The sequence below is a fragment of the Argopecten irradians genome, chromosome 5 (assembly GCF_041381155.1).
Source record: "Argopecten irradians isolate NY chromosome 5, Ai_NY, whole genome shotgun sequence".
NCBI classification, from domain to species: Eukaryota; Metazoa; Mollusca; class Bivalvia; order Pectinida; family Pectinidae; genus Argopecten; species Argopecten irradians.
The window spans coordinates 597,086-619,149 of NC_091138.1; the positions used below are offsets into that span (position 1 = coordinate 597,086).

Sequence of the window (22,064 nt, forward strand, 5' to 3'; positions counted from 1 at the left end):
ATAACTATCAAACTTTCTGTACGTCTGAAATTACATACATAGATTATAACTATCAAACTTTCTGTACGTCTGAAATTACATACATAGATTATAACTATCAAACTCAAACTTTCTGTACGTCTGAAATTACATACAAGATTATAACTATCAAACAATTTTCTGTACGTCTGAAATTACATACATAGATTATAACTATCAAATTTTTGTACGTCTGAAATTACATACATAGATTATAACTATCAAATTTTCTGTACGTAATACTGAAATTACATACTGAATTACATATGTACATGATAACTATCAAACTCAAACTTTCTGTACGTATGAAATTACATACATAGATTATAACTATCAAACTTTTTGTACGTCTGAAATTACATATACATAGATTATAACTATCAAACTTTTTGTACGTCTGAAATTACATACATAGATTATAACTATCAAACTTTCTGTACGTCTGAAATTACATACTGTACATAGATTATAACTATCAAACTTTCTGTACGTATGAAATTACATACATAGATTATAACTATCAAACTTTCTGTACGTATGAAATTACATACATAGATTATAACTATCAAACTTTCTGTACGACTGAAATTACATACTGTACATAGATTATAACTATCAAACTTTCTGTACGACTGAAATTACATATTGTACATAGATTATAACTATCAAACTTTCTGTACGTATGAAATTACATACATAGATTATAACTATCAAACTTTCTGTACGTATGAAATTACATACATAGATTATGACTATCAAACTTTCTGTACGCTGAAATTACATACATAGATTATAACTATCAAACTTTCTGTACGACTGAAATTACATACATAGATTATAACTATCAAACTTTCTGTACGTCTGAAATTACATACATAGATTATAACTATCAAACTTTCTGTACATCTGAAATTACATACATAGATTATAACTATCAAACTCAAACTTTCTGTACGTCTGAAATTACATACATAGATTATAACTATCAAACTTTCTGTACGTCTGAAATTACATTCTGTACATAGATTATAACAATCAAACTTTCTGTACGTCTGAAATTACATGCATAGATTATAACTATCAAACTTTCTGTATGTCTGAAATTACATACATAGATTATAACTATCAAACATTCTGTATGTCTGAAATTACATACTGTACATAGATTATAACTATCAAACTTTCTGTACGATTGAAATTACATACTGTACATAGATTATAACTATCAAACTTTCTGTATGTCTGAAATTACATACTGTACATAGATTATAACTATCAAACTTTCTGTACGACTGAAATTACATACATAGATTATAACTATCAAACTTTCTGTACGACTGAAATTACATACTGTACATAGATTATAACTATCAAACTCAAACTTTCTGTACGTATGAAATTACATACATAGATTATAACTATCAAACTTTTTGTACGTCTGAAATTACATACATAGATTATAACTATCAAACTTTCTAAACGACTGAAATTACATACTGTACATAGATTATAACTATCAAACTTTCTGTACGACTGAAATTACATACTGTACATAGATTATAACTATCAAACTTTCTGTACGTCTGAAATTACATACATAGATTATAACTATTAAACTTTCTGTACGACTGAAATTACATACTGTACATAGATTATAACTATCAAACTCAAACTTTCTGTACGACTGAAATTACATACATAGATTATAACTATCAAACTTTCTGTATGTCTGAAATTACATACATAGATTATAACTATCAAACTTTCTGTACGACTGAAATTACATACTGTACATAGATTATAACTATCAAACTCAAACTTTCTGTACGTATGAAATTACATACATAGATTATAACTATCAAACTTTTTGTACGTCTGAAATTACATACTGTACATAGATTATAACTATCAAACTTTTTGTACGTCTGAAATTACATACATAGATTATAACTATCAAACTTTTTGTACGTCTGAAATTACATACATAGATTATAACTATCAAAATTTTTGTACGTCTGAAATTACATACATAGATTATAACTATCAAACTTTCTGTACGTCTGAAATTACATACTGTACATAGATTATAACTATCAAACTTTCTGTACGACTGAAATTACATACATAGATTATAACTATCAAACTTTCTGTACGTCTGAAATTACATACTGTACATAGATTATAACTATCAAACTTTCTGTACGACTGAAATTACATACATAGATTATAACTATAAAACTTTCTGTACGACTGAAATTACATACTGTACATAGATTATAACTATCAAACTTTCTGTACGTCTGAAATTACATACATAGATTATAACTATCAAACTTTCTGTACGTCTGAAATTACATACATAGATTATAACTATCAAACTTTCTGTACGTCTGAAATTACATACATAGATTATAACTATCAAACTTTCTGTACGACTGAAATTACATACTGTACATAGATTATAACTATCAAACTTTCTGTACGTCTGAAATTACATACATAGATTATAACTATCAAACTTTCTGTACATCTGAAATTACATACATAGATTATAACTATCAAACTCAAACTTTCTGTACGTCTGAAATTACATACATAGATTATAACTATCAAACTTTTTGTAGTCTGAAATTACATACATAGATTATAACTATCAAACTTTCTGTACGTCTGAAATTACATACATAGACTATAACTATCAAACTTTTTGTAGTCTGAAATTACATACATAGACTATAACTATCAAACTTTCTGTACGTCTGAAATTACATACATAGACTATAACTATCAAACTTTTTGTAGTCTGAAATTACATACATAGATTATAACTATCAAACTTTCTGTACGACTGAAATTACATACTGTACATAGATTATAACTATCAAACTTTTTGTACGTCTGAAATTACATACTGTACATAGATTATAACTATCAAACTCAAACTTTCTGTACGTTTGAAATTACATAGATTATAACTATCAAACTTTCTGTACGTCTGAAATTACATACATAGATTATAACTATCAAACTTTCTGTACGACTGAAATTACATACATAGATTATAACTATCAAACTCAAACTTTCTGTACGTATGAAATTACATACATAGATTATAACTATCAAACGTTTTGTACGTCTGAAATTACATACTGTACATAGATTATAACTATCAAACTTTTTGTATGTCTGAAATTACATACATAGATTATAACTATAACAATTCATCTGAGATAATGATCATCTGAGTTCTGATACTAGTTTACTAGTTTACCAAGTTTTCAGTCCGAAACAGACCTTGTTTTTGGTATCTATTTTGATTAGGTCCCAGTGCTCTAACTTATCATCCATTTGCCACCAAACTATATTCCTATATCTTTACCTCACAAGCTAAAATGATACCAAGTTTCAATCACACCCATCATTAATCTGTTTTTGTCTATGAACCAAAATTTCATAAAAAAAACATCTATCTATAACGACTTGAATCTTCGTAGCTAACCTTTTGACAACAAACTCAATATCACTTTTTTACCACATACAATTATGGGGCTCTGTGAAGGGATACATAGGCCTAGGGACATAATCATTTTGTTATACCAAACAAAATTAAAATAAATCCATAAATTTGTTATATTCAACATCAACAAGCTATCTAAATCTCTTGTTAAAGAACCGATTAAGATATTTCCCAACAATGTTGCTAAATTCATTGGACTGCAAACAAATAAACAATAGTATTGCCATTTTTGGTTGACGTTGCAGACGACGTCCACTTCCTGTCCCGTGCCAAGCTTCCAAGGGGTTATTTCCCTGGGTTATTTCCCTTAGAGGTTATTTCCCTGGAGTTATTTTTCTCAGGGGTTATTTCCGTGGGGTTATTTCCCTCGCGTCCCAATGCCCGGGAGACATCTAACTTATTAAATGGCATGTGATCAAGTTTAATCCAATTGGAACATTCTAAATGAAAGTGAGGTATAATAATTAAGTTGTGTTATTTCACTATCAGGCCATTGTATAAATGTGCTGGGTGTTAGATAAATATATTGATATTCCACTAGTGGAATGACACCTTCCGGTCTTTAACCCGAATTACTTTTTTCTCATTGTCACATCACAAATTGTTAAAATCATCAATTATTGAATGACGTCATGTTGATGTAGTCTGATTGTTGCTTGCAGAACAAACCGCTGTTGAAACTGTTTGAAAAAAAACTCACTCATGTGGAATAAATTCCATAGCCAACAACCAACTTGTTGTGTAACCTCGATATACATGATATTTACTATCCAGTTCTACTGGCAGGGCACATTGTTCATACTTACTGCTAAGTCCCATGTGTTGTCTAGAAAACTGGCATTCTGCAAGGAAAAGAAGCTTTATAAACAAAGAGGGACTCATTTCTTGTCTAGAAAACAGGCATTGTACAGTGATAATAATTGGTTTAATGAAGAGATTGTCTAGAAAACTGATAAAAAATCTCTGACAAGACGGACGCAATGTTTACCTTAATTTGTAGCTGGAATGGAACTTCTGTCAACTCAAAGAGTAGAGACTGTAAAATTTCTGTAATAAAAAGAGATTTGTACAATTATTTAATATCTCTTATTCAATTAAATGAAATAGATTACCAGTAATTACCATTCAAGACCTGTTATTACTGTTATACTGTTATACACAGTTATACTGTTATACACAGTTATACTGTTATACACTGTTATACTGTTATACAAAGTTATACTGTTATACACAGTTATACTGTTATACACTGTTATACTGTTATACACTGTTATACACTGTTATACTGTTATACACAGTTATACTGTTATACACAGTTATACTGTTATACACTGTTATACTGTTATACACTGTTATACTGTTATACACTGTTATACTGTTATACACTGTTATACTGTTATACACAGTTATACTGTTATACACAGTTATACTGTTATACACAGTTATACTGTTATACACATGTTATACTGTTATACACAGTTATACACTGTTATACTGTTATACACTGTTATACTGTTATACACTGTTATACTGTTATACACAGTTATACTGTTATACACAGTTATACTGTTATACACTGTTATACTGTTATACACAGTTATACTGTTATACACAGTTATACTGTTATACTGTTATACACAGTTATACTGTTATACACAGTTATACTGTTATACACAGTTATACTGTTATACACAGTTATACTGTTATACACAGTTATACTGTTATACACAGTTATACTGTTATACACAGTTATACTGTTATACACTGTTATACTGTTATACACAGTTATACTGTTATACACAGTTATACTGTTATACACAGTTATACACTGTTATACTGTTATACACTGTTATACTGTTATACACAGTTATACTGTTATACACAGTTATACTGTTATACACAGTTATACTGTTATACACAGTTATACTGTTATACACAGTTATACTGTTATACACAGTTATACTGTTATACACAGTTATACTGTTATACACAGTTATACTGTTATACACAGTTATACTGTTATACACAGTTATACTGTTATACACAGTTATACTGTTATACACAGTTATACTGTTATACACTGTTATACTGTTATACACAGTTATACTGTTATACACAGTTATACTGTTATACACAGTTATACTGTTATACACAGTTATACTGTATATACACGTTATACTGTTATACACAGTTATACTGTTATACACAGTTATACTGTTATACACAGTTATACTGTTATACACAGTTATACTGTTATACACAGTTATACTGTTATACACAGTTATACTGTTATACACTGTTATACTGTTATACACAGTTATACTGTTATACACAGTTATACTGTTATACACAGTTATTATACACAGTTATACTGTTATACACAGTTATACTGTTATACACAGTTATACTGTTATACACTGTTATACTGTTATACACAGTTATACTGTTATACACAGTTATACTGTTATACACTGTTATACTGTTATACACTGTTTATACTGTTATACACAGTTATACTGTTATACACAGTTATACTGTTATACACAGTTATACTGTTATACACAGTTATACTGTTATACACAGTTATACTGTTATACACTGTTATACTGTTATACACAGTTATACTGTTATACACAGTTATACTGTTATACACAGTTATACTGTTATACACAGTTATACTGTTATACACAGTTATACTGTTATACACAGTTATACTGTTATACACAGTTATACTGTTATACACTGTTATACACAGTTATACTGTTATACACAGTTATACTGTTATACACAGTTATACTGTTATATACAGTTATACTGTTATACACAGTTATACTGTTATACACTGTTATACTGTTATACACAGTTATACTGTTATACACTGTTATACTGTTATACTGTTATACACAGTTATACTGTTATACACAGTTATACTGTTATACACAGTTATACTGTTATACACAGTTATACTGTTATACACAGTTATACTGTTATACACAGTTATACTGTTATACACTGTTATACTGTTATACACAGTTATACTGTTATACACAGTTATACTGTTATACACTGTTATACTGTTATACACAGTTATACTGTTATACACAGTTATACTGTTATACACAGTTATACTGTTATACACTGTTATACTGTTATACACAGTTATACTGTTATACACAGTTATACTGTTATACACTGTTATACTAAACAGGTAAAGTCATGAGAATTGCTTTACTTTTCAATGAATAAGAGAGGAAGACAGATATTTAAAGTCATTTTTTTTTTATTTATTGATAAATGTAGACTTCAACTTGTGAGACTTTGAGCATTATATATCAATAGACTTACCTACAAGGATATCATCTCCAAGGATGGAATTGTTTGTATACCATTCCTACAAACAAGAAATACTGGTAATAATACATGGACCCTCAAATACTGGTAATAATACATGGACCCCAAAATACTGATAATATTACATAGACCCCCAAATACTGGTAATAATACATGAACCCTCAAATACTGGTAATAATACATGGACCCCCAAATACTGATAATAATATATGGACCCTCACATACTGGTAATAAAACATAGACCCTCAAATACTACTAATAATACATGGACCCCCAAATACTGGTAATAATACATGGACCCTCAAATACTGCTAATAATACATGGACCCCCAAATACTGCTAATAATACATGGACCCTCAAATACTGGTAATAATACATGGACCCCCAAATACTGGTAATAATACATGGACCCTCAAATACTGGTAATAATACATGGACCCCCAAATACTACTAATAATACATGGACCCCCAAATACTGCTAATAATACATGGACCCTCAAATACTGGTAATAATACATGGACCCCCAAATACTGATAATAATATATGGACCCTCACATACTGGTAATAAAACATGGATCCACAAATACTGATAATATTACATGGACTCCAAATTACTGGTAACAATACACGGACCCCCAAATACTGGTAACAATACATGGACCCCCAAATACTGGTAATAATACATGGACCCCCAAATACTGGTAATAATACATGGACCCCCAAATACTGGTAATAATACATGGACCCCCAAATACTGGTAATAATACATGGACCCTCAAATACTGGTAATAATACATGGACCCCCAAATACTGATAATAATATATGGACCCTCACATACTGGTAATAAAACATGGACCCACAAATACTGATAATAATACATGGACTCCAAATTACTGGTAACAATACACGGACCCCCAAATACTGGTTACAATACATGGACCCCTAAATACTAGTAATAATACATGGACCCTCAAATACTGGTAATAATACATGGACCCCCAAATACTGATAATATTACATGGACCCCCAAATACTGATAATAATACATGGACTCCAAATTACTGGTAATATTACCTGGACCCCTAAATACTGATAATATTACATAGACCCCCAAATACTGGTAACAATACATGGACCCCCAAATACTGGTAACAATACATGGACCCCTAAATACTGATAATAATACATGGACCCCCAATTACTGATGATAATAATACATGGACCCCTAAATACTGGTAACAATACATGGACCCCCAAATACTGGTAACAATACATGGACTCCAAATTACTGGTAACAATACATGGACTCCCAAATAATGGTAATAATACATGGACCCTCAAATACTGGTATTAATACATGGACCCCCAAATACTGATAATATTACATGGACCCCTAAATACTGACCCCTAAATACTGATAATATTACATAGACCCCCAAATACTGGTAACAATACATGGACCCCCAAATACTGGTAACAATACATGGACCCCTAAATACTGATAATAATACATGGACCCCCAATTACTGATGATAATAATACATGGACCCCTAAATACTGGTAACAATACATGGACCCCCAAATACTGGTAACAATACATGGACTCCAAATTACTGGTAACAATACATGGACTCCCAAATAATGGTAATAATACATGGACCCTCAAATACTGGTATTAATACATGGACCCCCAAATACTGATAATATTACATGGACCCCCAAATACTGGTAACAATACATGGACCCCCAAATACTGGTAACAATACATGGACCCCCAAATACTGATAATATTACATGGACCCCCAAATACTGGTAATAATACATGGACTCCCAAATACTGATAATATTACATGGACCCCTAAATACTGATAATAGTACATGGACCCCCAAATACTGGTAACAATACATCGACCCCCAAATACTGGTAACAATACATGGACCCCCAAATACTGATAATATTACATGGACCCCTAAATACTGATAATAATACATGGACCCCCAAATACTGGTAACAATACATGGACCCACAAATACTGGTAACAATACATGGACCCCCAAATACTGATAATATTACATGGACCCCTAAATACTGATAATAATTCATGGACCCCCAATTACTGATAATATTACATGGACCCCTAAATACTGGTAACAATACATGGACTCCCAATTACTGGTAACAATACATGGACCCTCAAATACTGATAATATTACATAGACCCCCAAATACTGGTAACAATACATGGACTCCCAATTACTGGTAACAATACATGGACCCTCAAATACTGATAATATTACATGGACCCCCAAATACTGGTAATAATACATAGACCCCCCAAATACTGGTAACAATACATGGACCCCCAAATACTGGTAACAATACATGGACCCCCAAATACTGGTAATAATACATGGACCCTCAAATACTGGTAACAATACATGGACCTCCAAATACTGATAATATTACATGGACCCCCAAATACTGGTAATAATACATGGACCCCCAAATACTGGTAACAATACATAGACCCCCAAATACTGGTAACAATACATGGACCTCCAAATACTGGTAACAATACATGGACTCCCAAATACTGATAATACAAGGACATAGTCATTCAGATCCCCCGCCAATGGAGATATCAAAGCTGAAGTAAGTTTGATTGTGGAGACTAATGTGTAGGAAAAAAACCAGGAAAAAGGAAGTTGAGCTAAAGAAATATGGAGTGTAATTCAAGTACAGCGTGGCTGCAATTGTTGAATCAGGTATACAGCCTTGACATAAATATTAGACTATATACACAAAGATGGGTGGAGTTTTAAAGTAATATTTACCATTTACCATGATATTTTCAGCAATGTTTCCATGGTTACAGAAAAAAAGCACAAAAATGAAAACCTAAAAATAGCAAAAGCTACTACTAGACCATAAGAACAATGTGTCTATGAAGTTTCATGGAAATATATCTGCTGGTTTTAGAGTTGTGCTCCGGAAATGAACCTGCTACCAAATTTGATATTTTCAGCAATGTTTCTATGGTTACAGAAAAAAAGCACAAAAAGTGAAAACCTAAAAATAGCAAAAGGCACTACTAGACCATAAGAACAATGTGTCTATGAAGTTTCATGGAAATATCTCTGCTGGTTTTAGAGTTGTGCTCCGGAAACGATTCTTACACAAAAATCTGCCATTTTCAGCAATGTTTCCATGGTTACAGAAAAAAGTACAAAAAGTGGAAACCTTACAATAGCAAAAGGCACTACTAGACCATAAGAACAATGTGTCTATGAAGTTTCGTGGAAATATCTCTTCTGGTTTTAGAGTTATGCTCCGGAAACGAACCTGGTAAAAAAATATAATATTTTCAGCAATGTTTCCATGGTTATGGAAAAAATGCAAAAAATGAAAACCTAAAAATAGCAAAAGGCACTACTAGACCATAAGACCAATATGTGTATGAAGTTTCGTGGAAATATCTCTACTGGTTTTAGAGTTATGCTCCGGAAACCATTCGGACGGACGGACGGACAGACGGACGGACGGACGGACGGAACCCATTTGTATATCCCCCGCCAACTTCGTTGGGCGGGGGATAATTACATGGACCCCTAAATACTGGTAACAATACATGGACTCCCAATTACTGGTAATATTACATGGACCCCCAAATACTGATAATATTACATAGACCCCCAAATACTGGTAACAATACATGGACCCCCAAATACTGGTAACAATACATGGACCCCCAAATACTGGTAATAATACATGGACCCCGAAATACTGGCAATAATACATGGACCCCCAAATACTGATAATAATGCATGGTCCTCCAAATACTGGTAATAATAAATGGACTCTCAAATACTGGTAATAATACATTGACCCCCTAACTGTCCTTACCTGATCTAACTGTCCTTACCTGAGTAAACTGTCCTTACCTGATCTAACTATCCTCACCTGAGTAAACTGTCCTTACCTGATCTAACTGTCCTCACCTGAGTAAACTGTCCTTACCTGATCTAACTGTCCTCACCTGAGTTAACTGTCCTTACCTGAGTTAACTGTCCTTACCTGAGCTAACTGTCCTTACCTGAGCTAACTTTCCTTAACCGAGATAACTGTCCTTACCTGAGCTAACTGTCCTCACCTGAGCTAACTGTCCTTACCTGATCTAACTGTCCTCACCTGAGTTAACTGTCCTTACCTGAGCTAACTGTCCTTACCTGAGCTAACTGTCCTTAACTGAGCTAACTGACCTTACCTGAGCTAATTGTCCTTACCTGATCTAACTGACCTTACCTGAGCTAAGTGTCCTTATCTGAGCTAACTGACCTTATCTGAACTAACTGACATTATCTGAGCTAACTGACCTTACTTGAGCTAATTGTCCTTACATGTTCTAACTGTCCTCACCTGAGTTAACTGTCCTTACCTGAGTTAACTGTCCTTACCTGAGTAAACTGTCCTTACCTGATCTAACTGTCCTCACCTGAGTAAACTGTCCTTACCTGATCTAAATGGCACCGATTTCTTGAAAAAAAGAGTGCAGACTTAAGTCAAAACTTAAGTGTTTCTCCTTATGTATCTTATATGAAAACTTATGACTTGAGTCAGTTTTTGACTTAAGTTTGTTTCGAGAAATCTGGGACTGTTCTCACCTGAGTTAACTGTCCTTACCTGAGCTAACTGTCCTTACCTGAGCTAAGTGTCCTTACCTGAGCTAAGTGTCCTTATCTGAGCTAAGTGTCCTTATCTGAGCTAACTGACCTTATCTGAACTAACTGACATTATCTGAGCTAACTGACCTTACTTGAGATAATTGTCCTTACCTGATCTAACTGTCCTCACCTTAGTTAACTGTCCTCACCTGAGTTAACTGTCCTTACCTGAGCTAACTGTCCTTACCTGATCTAACTGTCCTTACCTGATCTAACTGTCCTTACCTTATCTAACTGTCCTTACCTTATCTAACTGTCCTTACCTGATCTAACTGTCCTCATCTGAGTAAACTGTCCTTACCTGATCTAACTGTCCTCACCTGATCTAACTGTCCTTACCTGAGCTAATTGTCCTTGCCTGAGTTAACTGTCCTTACCTGAGCTAACTGTCCTTACCTGAGCTAACTGTCCTTACCTGAGCTAACTGTCCTCACCTGAGCTAACTGTCCTTACCTGAGCTTACTGTCCTCACCTGATCTAACTGACCTTACCTGATCTAACTGACCTTACCTGATCTAACTGTCCTTACCTGAGTTAACTGTCCTTAACTCAGTTAACTGTCCTTACCTGAGCTAACAGTCCTTACCTGATCTAACTGTCCTCACCTGAGTTAACTGTCCTTACCTGAGCTAACTGTCCTTACCTGAGCTAATTATCCTTGCCTGAGTTAACTGTCCTTACCTGAGCTAACTGTCCTTACCAGAGCTTACTGTCCTTACCTGAGCTAAGTGTCCTTATCTGAGCTAAGTGTCCTTATCTGAGCTAACTGACCTTATCTGAACTAACTGACATTATCTGAGCTAACTGACCTTACTTGAGATAATTGTCCTTACCTGATCTAACTGTCCTCACCTTAGTTAACTGTCCTCACCTGAGTTAACTGTCCTTACCTGAGCTAACTGTCCTTACCTGATCTAACTGTCCTTACCTGATCTAACTGTCCTTACCTTATCTAACTGTCCTTACCTGATCTAACTGTCCTCATCTGAGTAAACTGTCCTTACCTGATCTAACTGTCCTCATCTGAGTAAACTGTCCTTACCTGATCAAACTGTCCTTACCTGAGCTAACTGTCCTTACCTGATCTAACTGTCCTTACCTGAGCTAATTGTCCTTGCCTGAGTTAACTGTCCTTACCTGAGTTAACTGTCCTTACCTGAGCTAACTGTCCTTACCTGATCTAACTGACCTTACCTGATCTAACTGACCTTACCTGATCTAACTGTCCTTACCTGAGTTAACTTTCCTTACCTGAGCTAACTGTCCTTTCCTGAGCTAACTGACATTATCTGAGCTAAGTGTCCTTAACTGAGATAACTGTCCTTACCTGAGTTAACTGTCCTTACCTGATCTAACTGTCCTTACCTGAGCTTACTGTCCTTACCTGAGTTAACTGTCCTTACCTGGGCTAACTGCCCTTACCTGATCTAACTGTCCTCACCTGAGTTAACTGTCCTTACCTGATCTAACTGACCTTACCTGAGTTAACTGTCCTTACCTGAGCTAACTGTCCTTACCTGAGTTAACTGTCCTTGCCTGAGCTTACTGTCCTTACCTGAGCTAACTGACCTTACCTGAGCTAACTGTCCTTACCTGATCTAACTGTCCTTACCTGAGCTAACTGACCTTACCTGAGTTAACTGTCCTTACCTGATCTAACTGTCCTCACCTGAGCTAACTGTCCTTACCTGAGCTGAGCTAACTGTCCTTACCTGAGCTAACTTTCCTTATCTGATCTAACTGTCCTTACCTGAGCTAACTGTCCTTAACTGAGATAACTGTCCTTACCTGAGTTAACTGTCCTTACCTGAGCTAACTGACCTTACCTGATCTAACTGACCTTAACTGAGCTAACTGTCCTTACCTGAGCTAACTGTCCTTAACTGATCTAAATGTCCTCACCTGATCTTAATGTCCTTAACTGATCTAAATGTCCTCACCTGATCTTAATGTCCTTAACTAAGATAACTGTCCTTACCTAAGCTAACTGACCTTACCTGAGCTAACTGTCCTTACCTGAGCTAACTATCCTTACCTGAGCTAACTGTCCTTTCCTGAGCTAACTGATGATTTCCGTCACCATGAAAATTGTCCTTACCTGAGCTAACTGACCTTACCTGAGCTAACTGTCCTTACCTGAGCTAACTATCCTTACCTGAGCTAACTGTCCTTTCCTGAGCTAACTGATGATTTCCGTCACCATGAAAATTGTCCTTACCTGAGCTAACTGTCCCGACCTGAGCTAACTGTCCTTACCTGATCTAACTGTCCTTATCTGAGTTAAGTGTCCTTAACTGAGATAACTGTCCTTACCTGAGCTAAATGTCCTCATCTGAGTAAACTGTCCTTACCTGAGCTAACTGACCTTACCTGAGCTAACTGACCTTACCTGAATTAACTGACCTTACCTGAACTAACTGACCTTACCTGAGCTAACTGACCTTACCTGATCTATCTGACCTTACCTGAGTTAACTGTCCTTACCTGAGCTAACTGTCCTTACCTGAGCTAACTGACCTTATCAGAGCTAAGTGTCCTTAACTGAGATAACTGTCCTTACCTGAGTTAACTGTCCTTACCTGATCTAACTGTCCTTACCTGATCTAACTGACCTTACTTGAGCTAACTGTCCTTACCTGAGCTAACTGTCCTTACCTGAGCTAAATGATGGTCTTTTGCTAGAATTTGTATAGGAACAGCCAACACTTTCTTCACCAGAGCAGACCGAATGAACAACCTGCCACGCCCACAGCTGCTAAGCACCTGACAAGAAAAACATTTCAAATGTACATGTGTATATGCATAAATATATAAAAAACAAGAGGCCCATGGGCCTTAATGGTCACCTGAGTTCAGATACAGAATGAAACAAAGACATGCAAATAAAAACTATATATTTGCCCATCAGGCCCTTGAAGTCAGTCAGTGATTTTATAAATTTAACTTTTTAATCTATGAAGATTATTTGGTTCCATCCAATCTGTGAATTAATTCAGAAGAAAGATTTTTGAAATGTTATCCATTTTGACCCCTTTTGGCCCCACCCCTCTGGCCCCTGGGGGTCGGCCAGGACCAATATGGATATGACGTTAAAATGCTATCTCAGGCTAATAATTCTAACCCAGATCGACTAATTTCCTATGAAAACTAAGCAAATAATGTTCCTAAATGTGTTTTTCCTATATAAATTATAGTAAATTTGACCCCCTTCCCAGGGGAAAATCTGAGATCCTAGGGCCATGAAATTCACAAATTTTTGTAAAGGGCCTTAAGACCTTCCAATCTATCAAGAGTATCTGGTTCAATTAAGTCTGTGAATTCAAAAAGAAGATTTTGGAAAATACCATTTTGACCCCTTTTGGCTCCGCCCCTCAGGCCCCTGGGGGTCGGCAATTACCAATATGGATATGATGTTAAAATGCTATTTCAGACTAATAATTCTAAACAAGTTTGACTCATTTCCTATGAAAAATAGGCAAATAATGTTCATAAATGTGTTTTTCCTATATAAACTAAAAGTCAACTTGACCCCCTCCCAAGAGGAAAACATGAGACCTCAGGGTCATATAATTCACAATTTTTGTAAAGGACCTTAGGACCTTTCTATCTATGGAGAGTATTTAATTCTATCACATCTGTGAGTGGAGAAGATTTTTGAAATTTTAGTCAAATTTACCCCTTTTGGCCCCTCCCATAGCTCCCTAGGGGTTGGGGACCATATCATTCACAATTTTGATTGGCCTTATACCTTAGAAGGTTTGTGCAAAATTTCATTGAAATTGCTACAGCAGTTTTGGAGAAGAAGTCGAAAATGTAAATTGTTTATGGACATACGACGGACAAGGCACGACGCACGACGACGGACAAAAGGCGATTAGAATAGGTCACTTGAGACTTCGTCTCAGGTGACCTAATAAAACTCAAAGACCTTCATCTAATTTCGCCATTTCATGATGGCTCTTCATGAATATATATATATATATATATACATGAATATATACATAAAAAGAAAACAAAAATATAAAACAGTTTTTTCCTCCCTAGCGCTTTCTCGGCTCATGCCGGTCTTCAGGGGTTTGAATTCTTTTATTTGTAAAACATGACGTCATAGTACAATGACGTCATAGTAAGATTACGTCATGACAAGGTACATAAAGATATTGTGACATGGACATGTTTTTGTTAGTTTCTTCCAGAACCATTCACAATATCTTTATGTACCATGTCATGACGTAATCTTACTATGACGTCATTGTACTATGACGTCATGTTTTACAAATAAAAGAATTCAAACCCCTGAAGACCGGCATGAGCCGAGAAAGCGCTAGGGAGGAAAAAACTGTTTTATAGCTGTGTTTTCTTTTTCTGTATATGGAAACCATCACATGGACACGGTTCTTTTTTACTTATATATATATATATATATATCATATAATTAATATATATATATACGCCTCAAACCTATCTTTTCAAAGCCTTCAAACAATTCATGGTAGGAAGCCTCAGATCCTACCTATCTTTTCAAAGCCTTCAAACAATTCATGGTAGGACGCCTCAGATCCTCCCTATCTTTTCAAAGCCTTCAAACAATTCATGATAGGACGCCTCAGATCCTACCTATCTTTTTAAAGCCTCAAACAATTCATGGTAGGATGCCTCAGATCCTACCTATCTTTTCAAAGCCTTCAAACAATTCATGGTAGGACGCCTCAGATCCTATCTATCTTTTCAAAGCCTTCAAACAATTCATGGTAGGACGCCTCAGATCCTCCCTATCTTTTCAAAGCCTTCAAACAATTCATGGTAGGACGCCTCAGATCCTCCCTATCTTTTCAAAGCCTTCAAACATTTCATGGTAGGACGCCTCAGATCTTCCCTATCTTTTTAAAGCCTTCAAACAATTCATGGTAGGATGCCTCAGATCCTCCCTATCTTTTCAAAGCCTTCAAACATTTCATGGTAGGACGCCTCAGATCCTACCTATCTTTTCAAAGCCTTCAAACAATTCATGGTAGGATGCCTCAGATCCTACCTATCTTTTCAAAGCCTTCAAACAATTCATGGTAGAAGGCCTCAGATCCTACCTATCTTTTCAAAGCCTTCAAACATTTCATGGTAGGATGCCTCAGATCCTCCCTATCTTTTTAAAGCCTTCAAACATTTCATGGTAGGATGCCTCAGATCCTCCCTATCTTTTCAAAGCCTTCAAACATTTCATGGTAGGACGCCTCAGATCCTACCTATCTTTTTAAAGCCTCAAACAATTCATGGTAGAAGGCCTCAGATCTCCCTATATTTTCAAAGCCTTCAAACAATTCATGGTAGAAGGCCTCAGATCTTCCCTATCTTTTTAAAGCCTCAAACAATTCATGGTAGAAGGCCTCAGATCCTCCCTATCTTTTCAAAGCACTTCGAAAAATCTATGGTAGAAGGCCTCAGATCCTCCCTATCTTTTCAAAGCCTTCAAACAATTCATGGTAGGATGCCTCAGATCCTACCTATCTTTTCAAAGCCTTCAAACAATTCATGGTAGGATGCCTCAGATCCTCCCTATCTTTTCAAAGCCTTCAAACATTTCATGGTAGGATGCCTCAGATCCTACCTATCTTTTTAAAGCCTTCAAACAATTCATGGTAGGATGCCTCAGATCCTACCTATCTTTTTAAAGCCTCAAACAATTCATGGTAGGATGCCTCAGATCCTACCTATCTTTTCAAAGCCTTCAAACAATTCATGGTAGGACGCCTCAGATCCTATCTATCTTTTCAAAGCCTTCAAACAATTCATGGTAGGACGCCTCAGATCCTCCCTATCTTTTCAAAGCCTTCAAACATTTCATGGTAGGACGCCTCAGATCTTCCCTATCTTTTTAAAGCCTTCAAACAATTCATGGTAGGATGCCTCAGATCCTCCCTATCTTTTCAAAGCCTTCAAACATTTCATGGTAGGACGCCTCAGATCCTATCTATCTTTTCAAAGCCTTCAAACAATTCATGGTAGGATGCCTCAGATCCTACCTATCTTTTCAAAGCCTTCAAACATTTCATGGTAGGATGCCTCAGATCCTCCCTATCTTTTCAAAGCCTTCAAACATTTCATGGTAGGACGCCTCAGATCCTACCTATCTTTTCAAAGCCTTCAAACAATTCATGGTAGGATGCCTCAGATCCTACCTATCTTTTCAAAGCCTTCAAACAATTCATGGTAGAAGGCCTCAGATTCTACCTATCTTTTCAAAGCCTTCAAACATTTCATGGTAGGATGCCTCAGATCCTACCTATCTTTTTAAAGCCTTCAAACATTTCATGGTAGGATGCCTCAGATCCTCCCTATCTTTTCAAAGCCTTCAAACATTTCATGGTAGGATGCCTCAGATCCTACCTATCTTTTTAAAGCCTTCAAACAATTCATGGTAGAAGGCCTCAGATCTTCCCTATATTTTCAAAGCCTTCAAACAATTCATGGTAGAAGGCCTCAGATCTTCCCTATCTTTTTAAAGCCTCAAACAATTCATGGTAGAAGGCCTCAGATCCTCCCTATCTTTTCAAAGCACTTCGAAAAATCTATGGTAGAAGGCCTCAGATCCTCCCTATCTTTTCAAAGCCTTCAAACAATTCATGGTAGGATGCCTCAGATCCTCCCTATCTTTTCAAAGCCTTCAAACAATTCATGGTAGGATGCCTCAGATCCTACCTATCTTTTTAAAGCCTTCAAACAATTCATGGTAGGATGCCTCAGATCCTACCTATCTTTTTAAAGCCTCAAACAATTCATGGTAGGATGCCTCAGATCCTACCTATCTTTTCAAAGCCTTCAAACATTTCATGGTAGGATGCCTCAGATCCTCCCTATCTTTTTTAAAGCACTTCAAAAAATCTATGGTAGGATGCCTCAGATCCTCCCTATCTTTTCAAAGCACTTCGAAAAATCTATGGTAGAAGGCCTCAGATCTTCCCTATCTTTTTAAAGCCTCAAACAATTCATGGTAGAAGGCCTCAGATCCTCCCTATCTTTTCAAAGCCTTCAAACAAATCATGGTAGGATGCCTCAGATCCTCCCTATCTTTTCAAAGCCTTCAAACAATTCATGGTAGGATGCCTCAGATCCTACCTATCTTTTCAAAGCCTTCAAGCATTTCATGGTAGAAGGCCTCAGATCTTCCCTATCTTTTCAAAGCACTTCAAAAAATCTATGGTAGGATGCCTCAGATCCTCCCTATCTTTTCAAAGCACTTCGAAAAATCTATGGTAGAAGGCCTCAGATCCTCCCTATCTTTTCAAAGCCTTCAAACAATTCATGGTAGGACGCCTCAGATCCTATCTATCTTTTCAAAGCCTTCAAACATTTCATGGTAGGACGCCTCAGATCCTCCCTATCTTTTCAAAGCCTTCAAACATTTCATGGTAGGACGCCTCAGATCTTCCCTATCTTTTCAAGGCCTTCAAACAATTCATGGTAGGATGCCTCAGATCCTCCCTATCTTTTCAAAGCCTTCAAACAATTCATGGTAGGATGCCTCAGATCCTACCTATCTTTTCAAAGCCTTCAAACAATTGATGGTAGGATGCCTCAGATCCTCCCTATCTTTTTAAAGCCTTCAAACAATTGATGGTAGGATGCCTCAGATCCTCCCTATCTTTTTAAAGCCTTCAAGCATTTCATGGTAGAAGGCCTCAGATCTTCCCTATCTTTTTAAAGCACTTCAAAAAATCTATGGTAGGATGCCCCAGATCCTCCCTATCTTTTCAAAGCCTTCAAACATTTCATGGTAGGATGCCTCAGATCCTACCTATCTTTTCAAAGCCTTCAAACAATTGATGGTAGGATGCCTCAGATCCTCCCTATCTTTTTAAAGCCTTCAAGCATTTCATGGTAGAAGGCCTCAGATCTTCCCTATCTTTTTAAAGCACTTCAAAAAATCTATGGTAGGATGCCCCAGATCCTCCCTATCTTTTCAAAGCCTTCAAACAATTCATGGTAGGATGCCTCAGATCCTACCTATCTTTTCAAAGCCTTCAAACATTTCATGGTAGGATGCCTCAGATCCTACCTATCTTTTTAAAGCCTTCAAACAATTCATGGTAGGATGCCTCAGATCCTACCTATCTTTTCAAAGCCTTCAAACAATTCATGGTAGAATGCCTCAGATCCTACCTATCTTTTCAAAGCACTTCAAAAAATCTATGGTAGGATGCCTCAGATCCTACCTATCTTTTCAAAGCCTTCAAACAATTCATGGTAGAAGGCCTCAGATCTTCCCTATCTTTTCAAAGCACTTCAAAAAATCTATTGTAGGATGCCTCAGATCCTCCCTATCTTTTCAAAGCCTTCAAACACTTCAAAATGAAAGAATATCTGGAAACCAATTAAACAAAATTGAAAATTCTTAGAAATAATATGACTTATAATCTGGGACAAAGATTTTCCACACAGTGTGTCTTTCATAATCGTTGCAGTTTGATATCATGGGTTAATTGATATGATCTGCATTGTTTTCCAGCAGAAAGTCTCTCCGGAAATTTCGACCAATCAGAATGAAGCTTTCAAAGCACTTTGAAACATAATCAAATGACTGAATTTACCGTAGCTTTGAAACTTTTTTAGAAAATGAAATTATTGTACAATGTAGACATATATTTACTGTAGAATTGAAACTTTCTTAGGAGATGAAATTATTGTATAATGTAGACATATATTTTATAATTATTGGGTTTTTTTGCAATAACATGACTTCATTATAATTGAAAACACTGATAATAAAAATAACAATCAAGAGGCCCATGGGCCTTAAAGGTCACCTGAGTTCTTTTAGAATGAAACAAAGACATATAACTACTAATACACTGGCCCTTGAAGTCGGTCAGTGATTTCATAAATTTTGATTTTTAATCTATAAAGAGTATTTGCTTCCATCAAACCTGTGAACTCAGAAGATTTTTTAAATTTTAAGTCATTTTGACCCTGTTTAGCCCCGCCCCTCTGGTCCCCCAGGGGGTCAGCGAGGACTTATTTGGATGTTAAAATACTATATCTCAGGTTAATAATTCTAATCAAGTTTGACTCATTTCCTATGCAAATTTAGCAAATAATGTTCATAAATGTGTTTTTCATATACAACCTAAAGTGAACTTGACCCCCTCCCTAGCGGGAAACGCGAGACCCTAGGGTCATATTATTCACAATTTTTATAAAACAACTTAAGACCTTTCCATCTATAAAGAGTATTTGCTTCTATCATTTCTAGAATTTGAGAAGAAGATTTTTGAAGTTTTAGTCTATTTGCCCCTTTTTGCCCCGCCCCTCTGCCCCCAGGGAGTCGGCCAGGACCAATATGGATATGATATTAAAATGCTATCTCAGACTAACAATTATAACCAAGTTTGACTCTTTTCCTATGAAAACTGAGTAAAAAATGCTCATAAATGTGTTTTCCTTATTATAAACTCTAGCAAACTTGACTCCCCCCCAGGGGAAAACTGAGACCCCAGGGTCATATTATTCACAAGTTTTGTAAACCACCTTAATACCTTTCCATCTATGAAGAGTATATGATTCTAACATTTCCAGTATTTCAGAAGAAGATTTTTGAAGTTTTAGCCTATTTGACCCCTTTTGACCCTGCCCTTAAGGCCTCTGGGTGTCAGTTATAGTTATGGAAAATTTGTTAATAGGATTCAATGGCCATCTCATACTGATAATTCTGACAATATTAGACTCATTTCCTATTACAAATGACCAAGCAATGCTCAAAAATGTGTTTTCCCTACATAAACCATAGCAAACTTAAACCCCCTCCCAGGGGAAAACGTGAGACCCCAGGGTCATATAATTCACAATTTTTGTAAAGGACCTTAAGATCTTTCTATCTATGAAGAGCATTTTATTCCACCACATCTGTGAGTGGAGAAGAATTTTGAAACTTTAGTGAATTTTACCCCTTTTAGCCCCTACCAAAGTTCCTTGGGGGGTGGGTACCATATTATTCACAATTTTGATTGGCCTTATGCCTTAAAAAGTTTGTGCAAAATTTCATTGAAATTGCTTCAGCAGTTTTGGAGAAGAAGGCTAAAATGTAAATTGTTTTCAGACATACGACGCACGACGCACGACGCACGACGACGGACAAAATGCGATTAGATTAGGTCACTTGAGACTATGTCTCAGGTGACCTAAAAATATAACCAGTATTTTTACTGTAGCCACGCATCAAACCCCCAATCATGAAATTATGAATCAACAAGAGGACCATGGGCCTTAATGGTCATCTGACTATTGGCACAATACAACACCTCAAAGAATATAGTAGTGGCAAACAATTGAGGCAATACAAAAGAACTCCTTTAATAGAAGAAGTTTTAGTTCTGATATATTTTCACAAGAAGTCATTCTAATGATTTAGCCTATTTGACCCCTGCGACCTTGAATTAAGGTCAAGGTCATTCATTTGAACAAA

At 35.7% G+C, this 22,064-nt stretch overlaps 1 protein-coding gene across 1 annotated transcript in view; it reads right to left on the bottom strand.

Moving 5' to 3' along the window:
* LOC138322605 (uncharacterized) overlaps positions 1-22,064 on the bottom strand; it is a 77,672-nt gene that overhangs the window by 19,845 nt on the left and 35,763 nt on the right. The window contains exons 5-8 of the mRNA XM_069266577.1: positions 14,267-14,374; positions 6,881-6,926; positions 4,524-4,582; positions 4,342-4,377 (exon numbers count right to left, since the gene is read on the bottom strand). Of these exons, the coding sequence (XP_069122678.1) occupies positions 4,342-4,377; positions 4,524-4,582; positions 6,881-6,926; positions 14,267-14,374 (249 nt within the window). The remainder of the gene's footprint in view (positions 1-4,341; positions 4,378-4,523; positions 4,583-6,880; positions 6,927-14,266; positions 14,375-22,064) is intronic.